General features: G+C 36.4%; 1 protein-coding gene across 4 annotated transcripts; it reads right to left on the bottom strand.

The window, feature by feature from the left end:
• Positions 1–408: 408 nt before the first annotated feature.
• On the bottom strand, positions 409–13,730 carry ELF9 (RNA binding (RRM/RBD/RNP motifs) family protein). Of its 4 annotated transcripts, none has more exons than XM_008802545.6 (14): positions 13,585–13,730; positions 12,420–12,530; positions 11,882–12,016; positions 11,556–11,806; positions 10,877–11,065; positions 10,421–10,513; positions 10,186–10,224; positions 7,601–7,690; positions 7,393–7,495; positions 7,222–7,302; positions 3,697–3,773; positions 3,426–3,506; positions 2,009–2,100; positions 409–1,082 (listed from the first exon to the last, which is right to left on the bottom strand). In XM_008802545.6, exons 2-14 carry the CDS (start codon positions 12,526–12,528, stop codon positions 959–961), a joined length of 1,464 nt encoding a protein of 487 aa, XP_008800767.4. In that variant the 5' UTR covers positions 12,529–12,530; positions 13,585–13,730; the 3' UTR covers positions 409–958. The 4 variants fall into 4 exon arrangements, with proteins under 4 accessions (XP_008800767.4, XP_008800775.4, XP_088576336.2 ...); XM_008802553.6 differs by having other exon boundaries at positions 11,556–11,803; XM_088720210.2 differs by having other exon boundaries at positions 10,877–11,098; positions 13,585–13,718.
• Positions 13,731–18,975: the final 5,245 nt, after the last annotated feature.

Here is an 18,975-nt window from a genome sequence, read left to right as displayed (position 1 = left end):
GAAAACTTGTGGATACCTTGGAGCTTAATGTTTTCATTTCTTATTTCTTTTCAAAAAAAAATTAAGAAGAGCTAACTAGAATGAAAATAAAAATCTATTCCTTGAAAAACTTTTTTTTAAGTTTAATTGTTTGTAAAATATTCATAGTAAACCTCTCTTGCTTAAGAGCTCTGCGCAAACGCCATGATCAAAATCAACTTCCACATAATACCACATAAAGTGGGGAAACCCACAAACAAAATAGGCCCTATGTCTCTTATATTTTCTAACTATTACCTGTAAAGAGGCTCCAATGCAGGATGAGAAAGAGACTTTAACATACCCATGGTTGTTGCAAGAAAGGATTGAAAAAAATAAAGGGAAAAAAATCATATCTGAATACTTAACTTTAAACATGAACAGTCGAACTATAAAACCAAGGCACATAGAGCTTAGTACCAGCTAATAGAACTTTGTGTTCACAGTACTAAACCACAAGGTACATGGATTCTGATACTCTCCAATGCGGTACAAATATCAAGACACAGCACCACCAACTTAATCAGTCTCCCAGACTGTAGCAGTGTTATTTACACCATCACAGGATAAAACACATAATGGTTAGGATCGCACCTCCATAATGATTGAAACAGTTTTTGCTGAACCACAAAACAGGACCTGCTGACCTTCTGCTACAAACTATCAGCCATTTAATGTTTTTTTTTTTTTTTGGTACAACAGCTGCTCATACCGAAGCCATTTAATGTTTAAATGACAGTTTGGGCAACATTGTATGTCTCTTATCTTGTCAAATATACAGGATTGATGCTACAAAAATGCTTCAAATCATCCTGACTCCATGCAACCTATTGATGGGTTTTAAGCCATGGAAGTGAGAGTAAGATGAGTAATCCTCCCAAGAACTATATCCGGTAACTGTCACTGTACTGGCTATAACAAGGAATCCCCAAATCTGCTATCAGCCGGCTTCGAGTTCTGCACCAAATTGCTCCAGCCTAGATACCTCTTCATCAAGATCCCGAACATGAGCATGGTTAACGGAACCATCATCTTCCCGTGCACGTATCTGCCTGCCCCCAAACCTACAAAATAAGAAATTGTTGAGATATGCATGCAACTATAATAAGAAACTTCAGATACAGAGCCAACTGAAATCCCCATAGACCACCAAAAATAAGAAAAGCTAATAAACTGAAACGCGAAAACCGCTGAAGAAACCTATATATCTGATTTGTCAATTGTCATTATTGCATATATCTGAGGGGGGGCATATTTGAGAATTTTGATTCCAAGGGTAAAAGTAGTATGGGATCTAGGATTTGCAATCAAAAACTCCTCCCAGAGATACTGGTATTAATCATACCACTAACATAAACACAGTTTACTTTCAGCCTTCGTGCTGGTAGAGTGGGAAATTTTACTTCAAGGAACCAGGCAAAAGCAGGATTGCTTGATGGAACAGTCCATTTTCTCGACCGCTCCCGCCTGTGTTAGGTGATTAACATAGGTGAAGGTGGAAGGGTGTATTTCACGTGCTAGCATGCACTCATCCAGAAGATAGCATTGTCCCATAATATGAGACAAGCCTATTAGAACTCTTTTTGAGTGTGACAACTGTTACCGCATGTGCTGAATTTTGGAAAATGGAAAAAGAATTACTCAGAAACATAGTATAAACTATTGATGTGCAACTACCTTATGGTCTTGATGCTCCATATAGTTTGGCTTTCTTAACATGTTGCATCCTAAAACATTTGTAATCTTCAATCGTAAGAATTGCAGTATAGCCTAAAGATAAGAGAATGACACAGATTCCAACTCTTGAATCTGTGTTTAAGGCTGTTTTTGCATATCACTTTTGGTACTAAAAAGCAACATCCAAAGTAATGCCTTTCAAAAGGCATACAGCACGACAAAACCATGAATGATAGCATGTAGCACTAAATAGTGAGGTCTGCTCTCAGTTAAATCAAGAAGCACATTTTCTTGTAGGGTCTAGAAAACACACCATCTTCCATTCATCAGCTCAATACACTTTGCACCATCTTTGCGATCCTTAAATTTTACCAAGACAACACCTTCCGGATGATTTTCACAGACCTGCATGCAAATCCACAATTTAGTATCGACACAAGCAATAAAACTAGTAAGAGCTACAATAATTAACAATTAATCAATTTCTCATCATAAGATACCTCGGGATACTCCAGTTCACCAAACAGCAACAAACTTAAAGAAAAGTTGTGATAATATACTAATGGACCATATACAACCATATCTAATGCATCATATATCATCTAAAAAAAGGATCTTACAGTTTCAATTTGTGATAAGCCTTATAAAGATTCCATTGCCATTCCTCATGATGAACCAATTCCTTGGCAGGTTTGAATTCTTTATTATTGCTTTCTCTACAAGTTTTCTTAGTCATGACTCTTGTCATCCGACCTTCTAACCTATCAAGTTATTGATTACCTGAGTAAAAAAGGACATTAAAAATGATGAGCCATCAGATACGTTAAGTTTTTGGAATCTCCTACTGTATTAGTTCCTAATGTGTAATAGCCTTGAAGGCATAAAAATCTCATCATCGGACACAGATTTTCCAAGAAGCACCAACCCTGGCATTAATACTCAAACTTCCATCCCTATCAAGTGGCATCTGCAAAAAGGCGAGTGGGGTTACAAGTCTACATGATTCAAAGTTTAGTTTGATTCACAGTCTGCAGTAGCTCATATCATGCCACGATTCTGTAAACTGCATTGATCATAATGAAGTTCATGCCATTTTCATTAGAGATTCACTCATTGTACATTTCTTCAACAATTCATCTAAAGCTCCCTTCCCATGAATCTATGAGATAGTCTTACTCTATCATACATATAGCTAATAATTCCCTCTAGACACATCTCCACTCTACAAATAGCCACAATTGTTGGAGCTCTTTAAGCATGCTTAAGCAGATAACCTTTAGACTTTAGAGGAATCACATTCCTTAAGAGAGACCCTTGCCAATAACTACAAGCTAGCATTTGATGCAGGTAATTTAAACAGGAACAGTTTCACCCTTGCCATTACATAGATCATTTCATCGATAATTGCAAATGTCAACTAAAGAAGTACAAAAGACCTTCAAGGCAAAATGAAAATTTGTTTGTATCACCTAACTAAACTAAACAATGAAGCGGTAATAACTCCGGTATATAAATCTAATATTCTAACTAAACCATTGTACTCGAATAACTTTGTAACAGCACTTGATGAAAATGCAGTAAAAAGAATAACTACATTTCAAGTGAAGTATTCCTAATTCAATTTCATAATTCAGATCTCAATTATGAGCAATTTCGCACCATATTATAGTAGGAGATTTGCAAATCAAATTCAATGATGTCTGGGAGTATACGTCGGGCATTCTTCATACCTTAACAGAATCAACTGGACCAAGCTTCATACATTCCCCTCTAACATCCATTTCCAGTTCCGGAAGAAGATTCTCATCAGACTGCAAACATTTGAAACACACTCACTTACAAGAATTCATGACTTCAAGAATACGTAGATGATTTATGTATGTCAATAGTGTCCAAAGAATATTGTTACAACATGGTATTGTTATCAAATAATATCCACCTTGTATAACATCATAACATGAATGAAAAGATCTGGTGAATAATAGAGCTTTAACTGCTTACCCTCAATTCAGCAGGAGTGAACATATTGCTTAAAACAATGATTGCTGGAATTTTCAGCTTGGCATCATCATGTCCACCTAAGCAGGAAAAGTTGGTGGCAATAGATAACAATGAACTCACAGAAAACTAATCCAGCAACAATATATTACTGTTAAGAATTGCTGATGAACACATGCTAATCCCCAATAACAGGCAAAAAGAAAAGATGCCACTCTTTTTAAACAAGCATAACTGAAGAGAGTAATTCAAAAACTTAATGTAAGTAATGATACTTTTTAAACAATGAAATAGAATATTCATATAGGATACAACCTTCTTTCTTGCACTAAAAGGCACCAATGACATGTGCAGGGCATTAAAATGGTTTAATCTTTTATCCAGCATATTGCATATTAGATTGATGCGGAACCCACAAACTTACATTTAACAGGATGTAGCAATACCAGACCAGTGCTTAGAGCAAAAGGTTTAAACGAACTGGCACAGTAATATTTGACAGTTTAGGTCAACAAATTATGGGTCTCTTTAGGTGGATACGACCCAAAAATCAATTTTTTTTAGCATTCCTAGATATGTCAATAAACCTAAAAAAACATTTGTCAACATTTTTAAGGATATTCCTTGGATATGTTTACTTTTTGTAAACTTGGATCTTATTGACAATTTTAGCCAAGTTTGCAGATCCTTAAGTAGATGCACTTGTATAAAAATGAAAGAACTTAACATAAAATAAATGATGTACAAGTGCCTGATGATATCTACCTGGCCAACCATAAATGCTCATGCATAGGACAAGAGTATTGTAGGCAAGAAATATTGTTAACCATGTAGAAATTATGAGGTAGGTTGTAATTGCAGTAAATCATTTTCATAAGCATCAGAGCCACAACTTTAAAAACATCTTGAAATGGTACATGAGCAAGAGAGCAAAGTCCTCTCCCCAATATAACCATACTATATTCATGCTGATTATAGTAGAACACAAAATATATATTTAACAATAAAATTCTACCAAGACATCTATTCATTTGTACAGAAAACCCTTATAACTAAGTTAATTTCCTGCCAAAACATGGTCTACATGCTAATCTGGACCAAACACAAAATTGCTTAATGTTGGCCGTAAAAACTATTTGCAAAGGAACCTTATCACATTTTTCATGCCAGATCCAACCTAAAAGCAACTGAAGTCCTTGGACTGGGTGTTCCTACTGCATTTGAGATAAACATGTCCATTGAGTTCAAGTATGTTTTGGCTATTTTACCTCTGTCAACAACTACTGTGAAAATTTTGCATTAGCGTGTTTTATATACGGACAAAAGATTTTTATATTCTTGTCTAGACAGACATACACTGTTTAATTCATCATTTTTGGTAGCTCCTGATAGATTGATTGGAAGACAATAGTTTCCTTAGGGGTTTGAGTTTGTTGGATTTTAGTTCTAAGGGGGGTTTGGGTATTTATTTCCTTTTTTTGGATAGATGTGGACAGAACCCAGAACACAAGGTAGAGGAATTACAATCTAGAAAATCCACAGCAAGCACTTCCGGTCATATGAACTCAATACAAAGGAAAAGTGTTACATTGACTTAAACGAAATGGCATATAATATGTGATTTGGTTGGAACCATTGTTACATAAAAGGTTCAATACAATTGACGGCCGATAGATCTACCCAGACAGCACAGAGGATAGATGAAGCTATATTATATAGCCTTTTTTTTGGGGGGTCAAAACGGCATTTCATTTCATATACCTCTAACGCGATTACAATCTGCCATATCAAGTGAAATATTATATAGACTTTAGGAGGGTTGATGAAGAGGACATGCACTCAGTGAGATGTCCTGAATTTTGTAAGTCAGCAAGGAGGAAATTTTGTCAAACAATAGATGCCAAAAATCCAAATAGGGTTAGATATATGAAGAGAATACCAAAAATGGAAATAAAACAAGTCAATGGATGAAAAGTCAGATATTTCTATATAAGTATTGATGCTTGTCATCACCACCACAGAGATGTGTTCTTGTTTAACAAGAAAGAGGTGTGTTATAAGAATAACAATGAAGGATCATCACAGAAAGAAAGGACATCATGAAACAAGATTGAGGAAGTCAATCTGTTGGTAGGTTACTATGTTATATCATATTAGGCAAACTGAGTTTGCTGCATGCACAGACTTGCAGCTTATGTTATGGATCATCACAGAAAGGACATCATGAAACATATGAAGAAGTCAATCTGTTGGTAGGTTACTATGTTAGACATATTAGGCACACTATGTCTGATGCATGCACAGGCACGCATGCAGCTTATGCAAATGCACAAACACACACATGGTATTACATTTTCTCAATTAGGTTTATGTCAAAAATGTTTTGTTGGATCACCATCTTAAGGTGTATAGACAGGTGCACTTATGTCACTTTTGCTTCTATTCCTTAGTTATAAATTATTGTGCTGCTAGTCAAGACAAAATTAAGAAGAAATTTTTCAAATATATTAAGTTCTTATTACTTGAGTTATTCTTTGAAAGGCATGTTGGCTCTAGATAGGGTGTTCTTGGATATGGACAAAAGAGTTGACCCCAACGGGCCAAATGTAGCTAACCAATAAAAATTATTTACTGCAGTCTGTAAGAATGATAATCACTACATGCTTTTTTAGGTACCATCAACTGGTATGAAGAAGGGGGGGAAACAGGAGCAGGCATAGGTGCTAATATACTACAATGGAATAAATGTATGATACAAGTGAATACCAAGAGTAAAGGGAAGGGGAAAAAGAAATCAAATCTGTGCAGCTAACTCTATCAGAAAGGAAGGCAGAGACAGTTAATTGGTAACATATTCTCAAGGATATTATTCATCCATGTTGTTTGCATGACTGCAGCAGATGACAATAATGTCCCATGTAATTAGCACAGCACTCCACTTTTACTTTTACCTAAGGAGCAACACCACTCCACACTCAATAATTTGCATTAGTTAAGCCAACTGAACTCCTTTAGAACTTGCCACAAAGGATACTTTGTATGTGAGTTAATATTTCTTCTAGCATCAACAATTTGTTGAAGATAATAGCATGCACACAAGATAAAATGATTATAATAGAGTGAGACTTGGTCCCTCAGATGTAATTCTAAGTTGTCTGCACCTAATAGCAAGCTAGTCCACGATTCCATTTGCACTACTGCTGGACATGATGATCATATTCAACATAGTTGCACAATTCTCTATTTGTTCCATCTATGTTTAGAGCTTTAGATGTCCACTGTTACTGCAGATCCACAAAAATAATTGTTAAGCAAGTTATCAAGCCATACAAGTCAATGGAATTCTACTTTATATCTGTACAATGCAAACCACTACCGATTAACTGGATTATGCATAACAGATAACAATATACCCAAGCAAATGGTACAGCCTTCATTGCAGTGCACAGCATGCATGTAATCAACAACCATAGAGTAAAACAGGGGAAAATAGACTTGCCCATAAAGCACTACGAAGTCAGGAATTACCCCATCCAAGAATCTTCTCTTCAACCACCTTTAGTTTCTTTTTCTTTTTCTTATCCACATGTTTCGCCACAAATTTTTCTCCTGCACACAAAATGTTGAGAAAAATTCCTTCACATAACTGAAAAACATCTTAAGCCTACGGAAATTGTGCCATCTGGCAAAAGTGATTACCTTTTTGCTCAAACTTAGCTTTGGTGACATTCATCGGTATCTTTCCACCAGGACGGAGTGGGGTCCCATCCAAAATTTGGATCGCTAAATCAACGGAGGGCTCCTGAAATACAAAAAGGAAAAAGTAATTATAATTTGACTGTAAACAATTTATTAAACCTGAATATTACTTGACAATAGAATGAGCAATGTACCATTAATAGCTTACCTTCAGATATGTCACAAGTGCATCCCCCTTTACTCTGCCTGTTTCATGGTCTACATAGATCTTCACTCGAGGCTTTTTCGTTTCAGTGTCCTATAAATGATGACTAATGATTTAGAATTTCATAACAATACTACTAGGAATGAAGCTCCAATGATCATTAAAGATTGCATTCTAACTATATTTTTTCCTTAAAAAGGACAATTTCATATAAGTCAATATTGCATGTCGTGTTCAAAGACAAGCAAGAGTCCAATAAAACAAACAAGAGACATAAATAGCCATTAGCATGACATGAAGTTGGCATCCATCTAAGGGATGAAACCTGAAACAGATGCAATCATTTCATCAATATCTTGATTCTAGATGATTGACCTTTAACCAAACAGAGTCAGCATCCAACTGTGAAGTCCACATGACCAAATTTCCTTGGCTCCATCTAACCTTGGGCACATACACCTAAATTAGTGATATCTGACCCTAAGAACACATGGAGAACTACCTGTTCACTCCGCATTCCAACCCAAATTGAGCATACATGATCCATCTTCACAAAGGGTTATTATAAATAATAGTTAAGGCACCATCAGGACTGGTCAGATGGTGTGTAGAAGAATCATGGTAACCATCTAACCTGCACCACAAGGTTTTTGATTTAAAATCCAAGTAACTGACTTTCTTGTAGGCAGTGGATGAATAAGCAATTGTTGAGCTTGAGATAAAACTTATATGTACATACGCAGATTAATGACAATGATGTGTGATAGTGGTGTTAGATGGGTCAGAAATATTCAAAAACCTATTCCAATAACTATGAGGAATATCACTCTGATTCCATTGTTTCCTGCTAATTACCGACTTTGAAAATTCTTCAGTTATCACTCACCAAGACTCAATTATCATGCAATGGTGAACGTTTTTGACCTGTATTTTAGCTTTCATCTCTCTCACATCCTTTTCTTCTCTCTTTCTTTTTTTATGATCTTTTTTCTTTGTTACACCTGATATAATTCATTTTCCTCATCCTTGTCTAATTGTGAGCACCTTTTTTTTATTTTCACGAGTTAAGGAACTGTATTTATCCTACCCTAAGACAAGGGGACTCAGCTGCAGTAATTATATTACCTAAAAAATAAAAAAGGCCACATCAGATTTTTCTTGGCTGCTAGATTAACAAAACAGACCCATCGTCTAAGTTGGAAAACATTATGAAACATTTAATTCTTACAGCAAAACCTGCCCACTTGAAAACATTTTTCCCCGCATCTACTATGTGTGCATAGATGGGCAGTCACCTAAATTTCAGATTCTACTTTAATTTACTTAACTTGATATCAAGAAATCATATACTTCTACATCCTTTTAGATCCACAAATGAATGTATTTTCAAGGGAAAAAGGATGAACTAGGGAGCAAGAATATAAAGACCAAAAAAACTTCCTATCGAGCAAATCTTATACTTGTTACAAGCAGGATATTTTGAGCCAGGAATTTGATAGCAATCAAACATTATAATAAATGATGGCCAATCAATAAACGGATAAGACTAAAGAGGATTATCTACTCGACAAGGTTCCAAAATCCACTAAAGTGGCTAGCAATTTTCTCATTGGATGATATATAGAACCTAGGTTCGAAATCTCAATATTAGACCCATGCCGGTTCTATGCTAATACAATGTTGGTATGCCTAGTATGGGGTCAGTTTGGCATACCAATACTTGGTACGCCACTCGTACCGAGTATTAGTTCAGTACCAATATAGTATGGCATGCCCGGTATGGAATACTACACACTAGTACAGTGAACCTTGTATGAAACAAATTAAGCAACTAGCATGCCTTTGAAGAAGGGACAAAGAATAAGCTACCAAAAATCATTTAGTTGAATATTAAATGGGAGAAGAATTCAAGTAGCATTAAGAAATCAGGTGGCCACCTATTGGAGTTTTCCACTTATGTGTTTTCTTTTTTTTTCCCTTTTCTGCAGTATTTAGTGTATGAATCATGTTTTTTTCATGTGTAAGTTATGCAAAATGTTCAATAAATTCTGCAGAAATACCACTATATGTGTGGTGTAACCATGACTATGAAGGATAACAGCTTAAGATATTGTACACCACCATGAAAAAAGCATAGCAGTCTTTCCCATGTGGTTGGGACAAAGGCTTAATTGTTTGTCAATCATTTATTCCCCATAGGAGAACCCACAGAACAATTTCAAAAAATGAGATGATACGAAACAGGAACAGCACTGTGTTGAAGTTTAATGAAGATATACTATGACAGCTGATCACTTTCAGTATGAATAGAAGCTTTTGTAAATATACAGCTAAAATTGTTCTTGCACAACGATTTCAGTTAAGTTTGTTTTGGGACATGTTTGTGGTAAGCACATGGTTTGATACTTTTGGTTCCATTTATGAAATCAACATAGCAGAGACAATATTAGGGCTCTGTAATAAGAAAATCCGCATATTCCTGCATGCATCATAGCTGGAAAAGATAAATTAAATATCATTCATATATGTTAAGATAAAAAAGGTTTCAAATTTTGGGAAAACATAAAAAGTTCAAAAAAATTCCTCACCTGCTTTATGATGCCGCACTTGGAAAATACTTCCACTACCTATCAGAAATGTTCAATAAGTATCATGAATTTATGCCACAATAAACTAAGTTCAACTGATTAATTGCTTGTATATGATGTTCTAAGTGTAAGAGACCTTGTGTTGTCCATTGCACAAGACTAGAATAAATAATGAAAAAAGTAATATAAGAGATCATGAAAGTAGCAGCTAGCTGAGTTGCAAATCCACACTTACTTCGTCAACAGTAACATCATCAGGCAAGCCTGTCACATAGACATGTGTATTCACTTTTAACTCAAACCAACTATCTGGAGGTTTATTAGCTTCCTGTTACAGTACCATTCCCAAAGCATCAGCAGTTATCCAATGTAAGCATATCTTGAACTAAAATATAGAAACATCACAATGTAAAAGTTGTTGGTAACTGCGCAAGATAGTGCTCTTCTTTCTCTACAGACAAAGATGTGTAAATGTGCATCAATGATAGCTAAATCATATAGCTAAAATCCAGTGTGCCTGAGGACCTCCATATCAGGCCTACTCTAAAAATTTCTTTTTCTGCTATTTCCACAGTAAAAGACATCAGGTATTATGGACGAAGTCAGAAGCATCAACTTGCTAAGAGTTTGACAGCATACAAAATGTAATAAAAGAATTATGTAGAATGAAAGCAAGAGAGGGAAAAGCAACCTTCTTCTCAATTGGCTTCTCAGGCACCTTCTGCTGCTGCTCAGATTGTGTTTCCACTTTCTCAGTCATAGTGTTGTTTTCTTCTGGTACAGAGTTCTCAGAAGCCTGCAGTGCTGGAAATAACTCCTCGTCGAATGAATAAGTCATTTCGTTAACTCCATATTCGTCTCTTTTACTTGACAGGTCATCCTTACAAAGGGGAAAAATAAGAAGGGAAAACACCTAAATCATATTGGTATCCTTTAAATTAGATGAGTAACTTCATATGGGCTAAACAAAAGCAAAATTGTACTGTAATTAGAATTAATACATAAGGGAACAAAAAAACAGGTTGCTTCCCGTATAACAAGAAGAATAACTATTGTAAAGAGTGATAAAAAATTAAAAGCCTAAGATAGAGGTCACAAAATCTATAGTAACAAGACCAAATGATTTCAGAGTAAGAAGTAGCCCAATATCCAGTAAAAACTTACAATGAGTGACTGGAGAATAATATAGCACTACATATGCAAATCCATAGCAAATCAGATGGGCATACCACGACTTCAGATAAATAAACAGAAGTATTTCAACTCAATAACCAGGCAGGCTAAAATAACAAAAATTATTAGGTCAAATAAATTACTAGGTCCCCTTAGCCTATTATAACCTTAGACAGCCATAGGCTCCAAATACTTACTTGAGGAACCCATGCCCTAAGCCCACGATCCCACTTATAAGTAGTTCCATCATCATCCGTAAATTCTTCCTCGCCATCCGGTGGCGTTCCTGGTCTATCATCAGGGCCTACTCCTATACCTTCTTGTTCACCTTCTCCTTGACCAGAGCCACCAGTCAAAGTTCCATGTTTCAAAGCCTCGGCCTCTGCCTCAGCCTCTCTAACCTCCTTCTGCCATTTCATGAAATCATCCTCGTCATCTAGTGTGCCTGCTGAACAAGCAGTAAAATTAGACACATAAGCCCCAAAATTAGTCTTGGGTCCAGATTCTTTAAAAGACACTCTACCAGTTGTAGACTGATCGGTTCTCCGAGCAGCAATTCCCATATGTAATTCCGGGATTGAGGATAGTGGCATCCATTCACTTCTCCCTTCAGCCCATAGGAAGGTGTTCTCGGATATGTATCCATTCACAACATGTTCTACCAATATGAATCGAAAGCAGATAATTAGCAAATACAACTACATAGGTTGTTCATTATCTCCATCATTCCAACAATTTGAAAGTTATAAACATAATGTAACATTTATCATGAAACCAAGCTACTCATTAAAATAAATTAATAGTACACAACTTTACAAAATAGTAAACTCCGTAGACAACTCAGGGAAATTTGCTACAAAAAAAAAAATGTAACCAGCATTTCCCACAATTGGAGATGGAATTTTAATCGTCATGAGTTACTTGGCATCAGAGTCAAGGAATCCACACAATATAATTAAACATTCGTGTGCATGAATCAATAGACATAACTAATTTTGGCAAGAATAATATTGATTTTATTGCAGAACGAAAGCAACTCGAACGGAAATTGCGGAACTTACCTTGCAACTCTGAGAATGCATATGGACCAATGTGTTCTTGATTCTTGCCAAGAATGTACCAACCAACTTCTGTAGCTACTGCATGATTCGTTTCGTTGCTGTTCTCCATACCTAAAAGTTAAAAGAAGAGACGATAATTTTCTTTCAAAAAAAAAAAAGAAAATCCTTTCCTTTATTTGTTTCTTTACATTTTTATTCTACCAGATAACCTTCATTCGGACATTATAGCAATCATTTATGGCATAACGGAAACACAAGAAAAATAAAGGGAAAATGGGAAATCTAAGAAATATTGTTGCAGGAATTAGCCCAGAACGATAACAAAAAACACATCGAAAAACATGCAATCATGCATCAAAACAAGAAGATTTTTTATCCTCTAATTTTTCTTTTTTCGCTCCAAAGGAGATTGAGAACTTGCATTTGTGTTGCATGATGAATATGATATTAAGTAACAAATACAAAATTTTGGAAGGAAAATGTTTCAATTACCAAGTTAAAGCAATATCTGGTCTTAAGGTACATTAGATACACAATAGACATGTTAGATAAACAAAATAACAAATGACATTTTATGAAATAGATGTATAGATAATAGAAACAAAATACACCCACGCATCTATGTACCTAGATGCCAATTAAACACACAAATTTGTGGCAATTGAGAAAATAGCAAAAAATAATCATTTTGAGTTGAGATCCTGAGGTTAAAAAGACAACCACGGTTTTACAACACCCCTCCACCCCCCCCCCCCCCCCCCCCTCTCTCTTCAAAAAAAAAAAAAAAGGCAACAACGGGAGTGAAGATCGTAAAAAAAAAAAATCCAGTTATTAAAATCATAATCCAGTGCATACAGACATGTCGAAACCGTCAAGTCAGCTGTACATCTGGAGATCTTATAGGTCAAAAGCGCCACAAAATATGGTAATAGAAGCATTTCTAAATGGAAAATGTGCCCGATTTGTGATCCAAAGCCTAAAAAAACATAAAAATCTATCTAGCAAACCTACAATCAGATATTACATATGCGTCCATGAAATGAAGCGGATAGCAAGAAAATTTGAGACAAAAATTGTAAACCCTAGATGTTAGATCAATGATGAATCGAATAAAAACCCTGGAAATCCGAGTGCGAGGAGAAGAGCGAGAGACCAGGGCTCTTACCATGGCGCTCCTCCTCTTCGGCGCTCCGATCTGGGACCTTGGCGACAACGGAGAAGAGCAGAAGAAAGGCTTCCAGAAGCAGAAGAGAAGCTTCCAGGAGCAGAACTCGCTTCGGTTAGACCCTATCAGTCAGATCTGACGGCTCTGGTTCCTTCGCGGAGACCGACGGTCCAGATTGTTGGCGCAACGGGTTGGGGGTGTTTTAGTAATTTACTATCTCATTTTATTGACATGCCCCTCGTCATTTTCCAAATTTATAGGTCAGTGCAGGGTTGCGGTGGACAGCAATCCTGCGGAGCTCCTCATAGAATTTCTGTACGGGATCCACATCATGCGGATGCTATCTTCAAGTCAAGTTTTAAAAATTAATATGCCAAGCAACACCCTACAAATGCAGCTAAAAATTAATGCATACTCAAGATTTAAAACCATCATAACATTGCAACACTCATTCTTTTAGAACAATAGAATAAAATGCCGGATAGGATATGGCCTTCTGTTTCCAAAGCAGACAGCTTTCGATTCATGATTTGTGGAGAGATGGCCTTTCAGATTAAGCACATATATAGAGAGGCCAATAGAGCTACGAATTGGATGGCCTCGTATGCGACCAACTACTCGAGGAATACTCTTTAGGTTGGAAAGAGGGAGTTACACTCCAAAATTTATTATTTTTCGACTTTTTTTCGATGTATCCGTATCCGAACTGCATGAATCACTCGTTTCAGCGCGTGCGCACACACAAAAAAGAAAAAAAAAAAAAAAAAAAGGGACAGCTTTTGGGCGAATCTTGTTTTTGCTGCTGTGATACCTCTCTTGTTGTACGATGCCATATGATTATATTTTATGATTTTGATGAAATTATTCTGGAAAATATTTGGTGGTCGAAAGGTCTAATTTAACAACCAAACTTCTCGTAAGAGTCCACCAGAACCCAAGTCCTTTGTTGCCCAGTGTGTTAGCCTCTTGCAGACATGGTCCCAACCTGCTGACTGCATTGTGGGATGCATGCTGTGGAAGACCAGAAAGCTACAAGAATGAAGCATGCCTGAAAGGAAAACATCTTCTCCATTATTTCTCTTCTTTACTGTATCATGGGCATATACAAATGGCACTTCATCCTCCATTATGGCCGAATTTCAGACAAGTTTCAGTGTCACTCCAAGCAAGATTGCATGAATTCACCTTTATCTGCAATAGTAATAACAATGACATCCAAGCAACAATCTTCATAGTAATTCCTTGAAATTGTATACCAGAAAGGTCATACAGAGGGAGGAAAGAGAAGAAATGGAAACCCCAGACTATATACTGCAAAAACACACACTCCATACACATCTGATGCTAGTTTTCTTCTCTCTTTAAGAAAACAAAAACAGTCGTTACTAGCATAGCATACATATATACATACATACACATACATGCATATATAGATTAATGACCTCAAAGAAGCATTTTAAACTCCCTCCCAACAGAAATCTTAATTGTGCCTTGCGCTTTAAAGTTCCTCAACACATACATTCATATATCTACCAGGATCACTAATTAAAAATTTTCTCTTTAAATACATCTATTCTTTCATCCAAACAAGCATTAAACTTCTATTTCTTGGCCCACTAGTTCAAACACAATTGCACAAGCTCCTTTGCATATCAAGCCTTCTCTAAACACCACCATGAAACTAGAATGTCCATTACTTACTGGTACAACTGCAACTCAATTAGTGAAGTGGTTTTTTGTTTTTATAGCTGCTGATTATCCTTCATACTAATTATTTGAGCTCTACTTTAGTTTTCTGTGGGTATACTTTATCTGTTTAGATACATGCGGAATTGAATGTCATTTCCATATTTTTGTTAACTATGTCATACCTATTATAATAGATGCTCATTGGATCGCTTGGAAGTGGGAATGATTTTTCGTTGGAGTTCTAAACTTCTTTTGAGGGCGAAAAAGAATTCTATGAAGGGAAGATAGATAGCTTTATCATGTCATGGAATGCTAAGATGCTTCATGTTGGCAAATTAGTGGAAAGAAGAGTTTATCATCTTTTGGAGCGTTTGGGTTGATGATAGGTAGCTGTGGGTTTTTATGGAACAAAAATCATATGTGTAGGCACGGGAGAAAAAGTATAGAGACGGCTTTTAAGTTTGCCATATTTCTTTCTTTCTCGTTTTTAAAATATATTTTTTACGAGTGCATACAATATGGCTAATAATATACACCAAGTTAATTATTTATCTAGCAAATTAATACACATATTTAAATAAATCGATATATAGTTTATAAAATATAGTGTCACTAGTGTTGGGCATCGGGCCGTGCCGGGCCGGCCTGGCCCAGGCCCACCGGGCCCAAGGTCTAAACAGGCCGTGCCTGGCCCGGCCCGCTTATGAAGCGGGCCGTGCCGGCACGGCCCGTCGCGGGCGCAAAAGGAAGCCCGGCCCGGCCCCCGGCCCGTCTATTGGCGGGCCGGGTCGGGCACGGCATGCCACGGGCCGTGCCAGGCACGGCCCGTAACGGGTGCAAACGGGCCGTGCCAGGCACGGCCCGCAACAGTGAGGGGTGAGGAAAATAGCCGTTTCCAACGGCTATTTTGGGAAAAAGTCGGTTTTACCCCTCCCAACAGTCCAATAACGGCTGAATTGAGGGGTATTTTGGGGAAAAAAAATTTGGGGCTTCTATAAATAGCTCTTTCCTCCCTCATTCTCACCACACCAAACCAACTATTCTCTCCTTCTCTAATACTATTATTTCTCTCTTCTAAAGTGCTCTTCTAGCAATTTAATTTTTAGTTTGCATTTAGCAAGTGTTCAAGTGCTACACAAGAGGAGGTTCCTGTTGACAAGAGAAGGTCACTCCTGTTGAGAGCACAAGAGGAAGCTCAGAATCTCGGCTCTGCGGCTCTGCCTCTGCCCTCCGACCCTCTACTCAATTCCTCCAATCCTCCTTGTGGTTAGTTTTTATTTTTTTAATTCATCAATTTAGATATGTCATCTTTTGAGGAAAGTCAGTTTGGCATTCCTCCTGTTTCTGAGGGAGAAGAAACTAATCCCCAACCCCATGTTTCTAGTTCCTCTAGAACTAGTGAACCGAGTGAAGATCAAACCTCTTCTCGTAAGAGGACTAGTGCTGTATGGACTGAATTTGATGGAGTAATGGTTGATGGAGTCTGGAAAGCTAAATATAAAAAATGTGCCAAACTTTATAGTTGTAGTAGTAGTGGGAGAACAGGGCATTTAAAAAGACATCAAGAGAGTCATAGGATGCATGATTCTCATGCTCAAACTCAAAGTACCCTTAATATACAAGGGGGATTACTTGTAGGTAATTTTGCATATAATCATGAAAATCAAAGAAAAGCACTTGTAAAATGGATAGTTAAGGATGAATTACCTTTTAGTTTATGTGAATCTTTTAATTTTGAAGAATATGTTCAATTAAACCTACAACCTGCTTACAAAAGAACTAGTAGGCGTACATTTAGAAGAGTAGCTATGACTAACTTTTTAGCAATGAAACAAAGTTTAATTGAATCACATTCTACTTTAAATATAAAAATTTCATTAACTTCTGATATTTGGTCAGCATCTGCAGGTAGTAATTGTTTTATTGCCATTACTGCTCATTATATTGATAATGATTGGCAATTAAATAAATGTATTCTTGCTTTTCGTGCTTTTGATTTTCTACATTCTGGGCAACAAATTTAAAATATCATTTATCAAACTGCATGTTCATATAATATTAATGATAAAATTATGTCTATTACTTTTGATAATGCATCTAATAATAATTCTGTTGTTGTATTATTAAAAGACTCATTGCATCCCATGTTAAATGGAAATTTATTGCATATTAGATGTGCATGTCATATCTTAAATCTTTCTGTTCAAGCTGGCATGGGTATGATTCAAGATGTGATTGGTAAAATTAGAAATGCAGTTTCTTTTATTCATGCTTCAAGATCAAGATTTCAAGAATTTAAGGAACTATGTATAAATCATGGTAAACGTTTTAAAAAATTTAAACTTGATGTAATTACTCGTTGGAACTCAACATATAGCATGATACATGATGCATACCCATATAGAAACTTATTAAGTGCATATATTAATGATCGTGGATTAGGCTTTACATTGACTGAAACTGATTGGAATAAAGAAAAAATTTTGGAAGATTTTTTGCTTAGTTTTTATAATGCTACCAATGTTCTTGCTGGTATTTATTATCCAACTTCATGTTCATTTTTACAACAAGCATATATAATTAGTCAAAAATTTGCAGAACATAGATATGATGATGTTTTAATGCCTATTATTGACCTAATGGAATCTAAATGGAATGAGTATTGGGACAAGATATGTCCTATGCATAACTTAGCTGCTGTATTTGATCCTAAAGTTAAATTAAATGGCGTGCTAATTTTACTTGATGCATACTGTGAAAATATGATTAAAGATCCTGAACCTGCTAAAAATGAGGTAAAACAACTTCTTTATGATATTTATGCTATATATGATGAAAAAATTCGTGGATCTAGAACACAAATACAAACCTCTATTCCTTCTTCTAGTAGTTCTCGTTCGTCATCTATTTTTTCATTCATTGCACAGAGAAGACACACACATGCTTCAAGTTTATCTTCATCTTCTTCATCTTTAAGTAGTGAACTAGAATTTTATTTACGAAATGATCTTCAGTCTGCATATGATGAAAATCAAATAGAGAATCTAGATGTATTATCTTGGTGGAAAAGTGTTAGAAATCAATATCCTGTTATGTCTGCAATTGCACGCGATATTTTAGCTGTACCGATGTCCACGGTAGCATCGGAATCCGCTTTTAGTGCAGGTCGGCGTGTTCTTGACGAAAAGAGAAGTAGGATGACGGGCGAAACGGTGGAGATGCTTCTCTGCTTCAAAGATTGGTTGGATGCTGAGGCAAGACTTCAAGATAAAGGTGGACATAATACATCCTCTGATGATGATGATACAAACACTACTGAAGACTGAAGAGTGAATACTGATTCACTGAATCACTGATGATTAGTAAGATTTCTTAATTTTTTATAATTGTACATTTTTATTGTATTCTGGAGGTCCGACCAAGGTCCAAACCTCGACCCTTTGGCCCATTTCTTATTGTATTCTGGAGGTCAGACCAAGGTCCAAACCTCCCTTCATGTACCATTTTGATTTAAATTAATAAACTGGTAGGGGTCTATGCCAAACCCCCCACCATTAAGGTGGCTTTATATTCATAAATCCTTAGTTTTCAATATTTATTAATTTATTAAAAAAATTTATGAAGCATTAATTTTTATCGGGCCGGGCCGGGCCCAGGCCCGGACCGTGCCAGGCCCGCGGGCCAGCCCGGCCCAGGCCCTGA

Source organism: Phoenix dactylifera, chromosome 4 (genome assembly GCF_051530095.1).
Source record: "Phoenix dactylifera cultivar Ajwa chromosome 4, Ajwa_hap1_PhDact_Kaust_v1.1, whole genome shotgun sequence".
NCBI lineage: Eukaryota > Viridiplantae > Streptophyta > Magnoliopsida > Arecales > Arecaceae > Phoenix > Phoenix dactylifera.
This window is presented reverse-complemented; position numbering and strand designations above follow the sequence as displayed.

What these genes read in the sequence shown, in the direction of transcription:
- ELF9 (XM_088720210.2), bottom strand. Translation starts at nt 12,528, where the DNA reads ATGGAGAACAGCAACGAAACGAATCATGCAGTAGCTACAGAAGTTGGT. An exon ending in CACTTGTGACATATCTGAAG is followed by an intron (nt 7,496 to 7,600) that starts GTAAGCTATTAA and finishes TTTGTATTTCAG; the next exon opens with GAGCCCTCCGTTGATTTAGC. An exon ending in GTCCAGTTGATTCTGTTAAG is followed by an intron (nt 2,101 to 3,425) that starts GTATGAAGAATG and finishes ATTTGCATGCAG; the next exon opens with GTCTGTGAAAATCATCCGGA.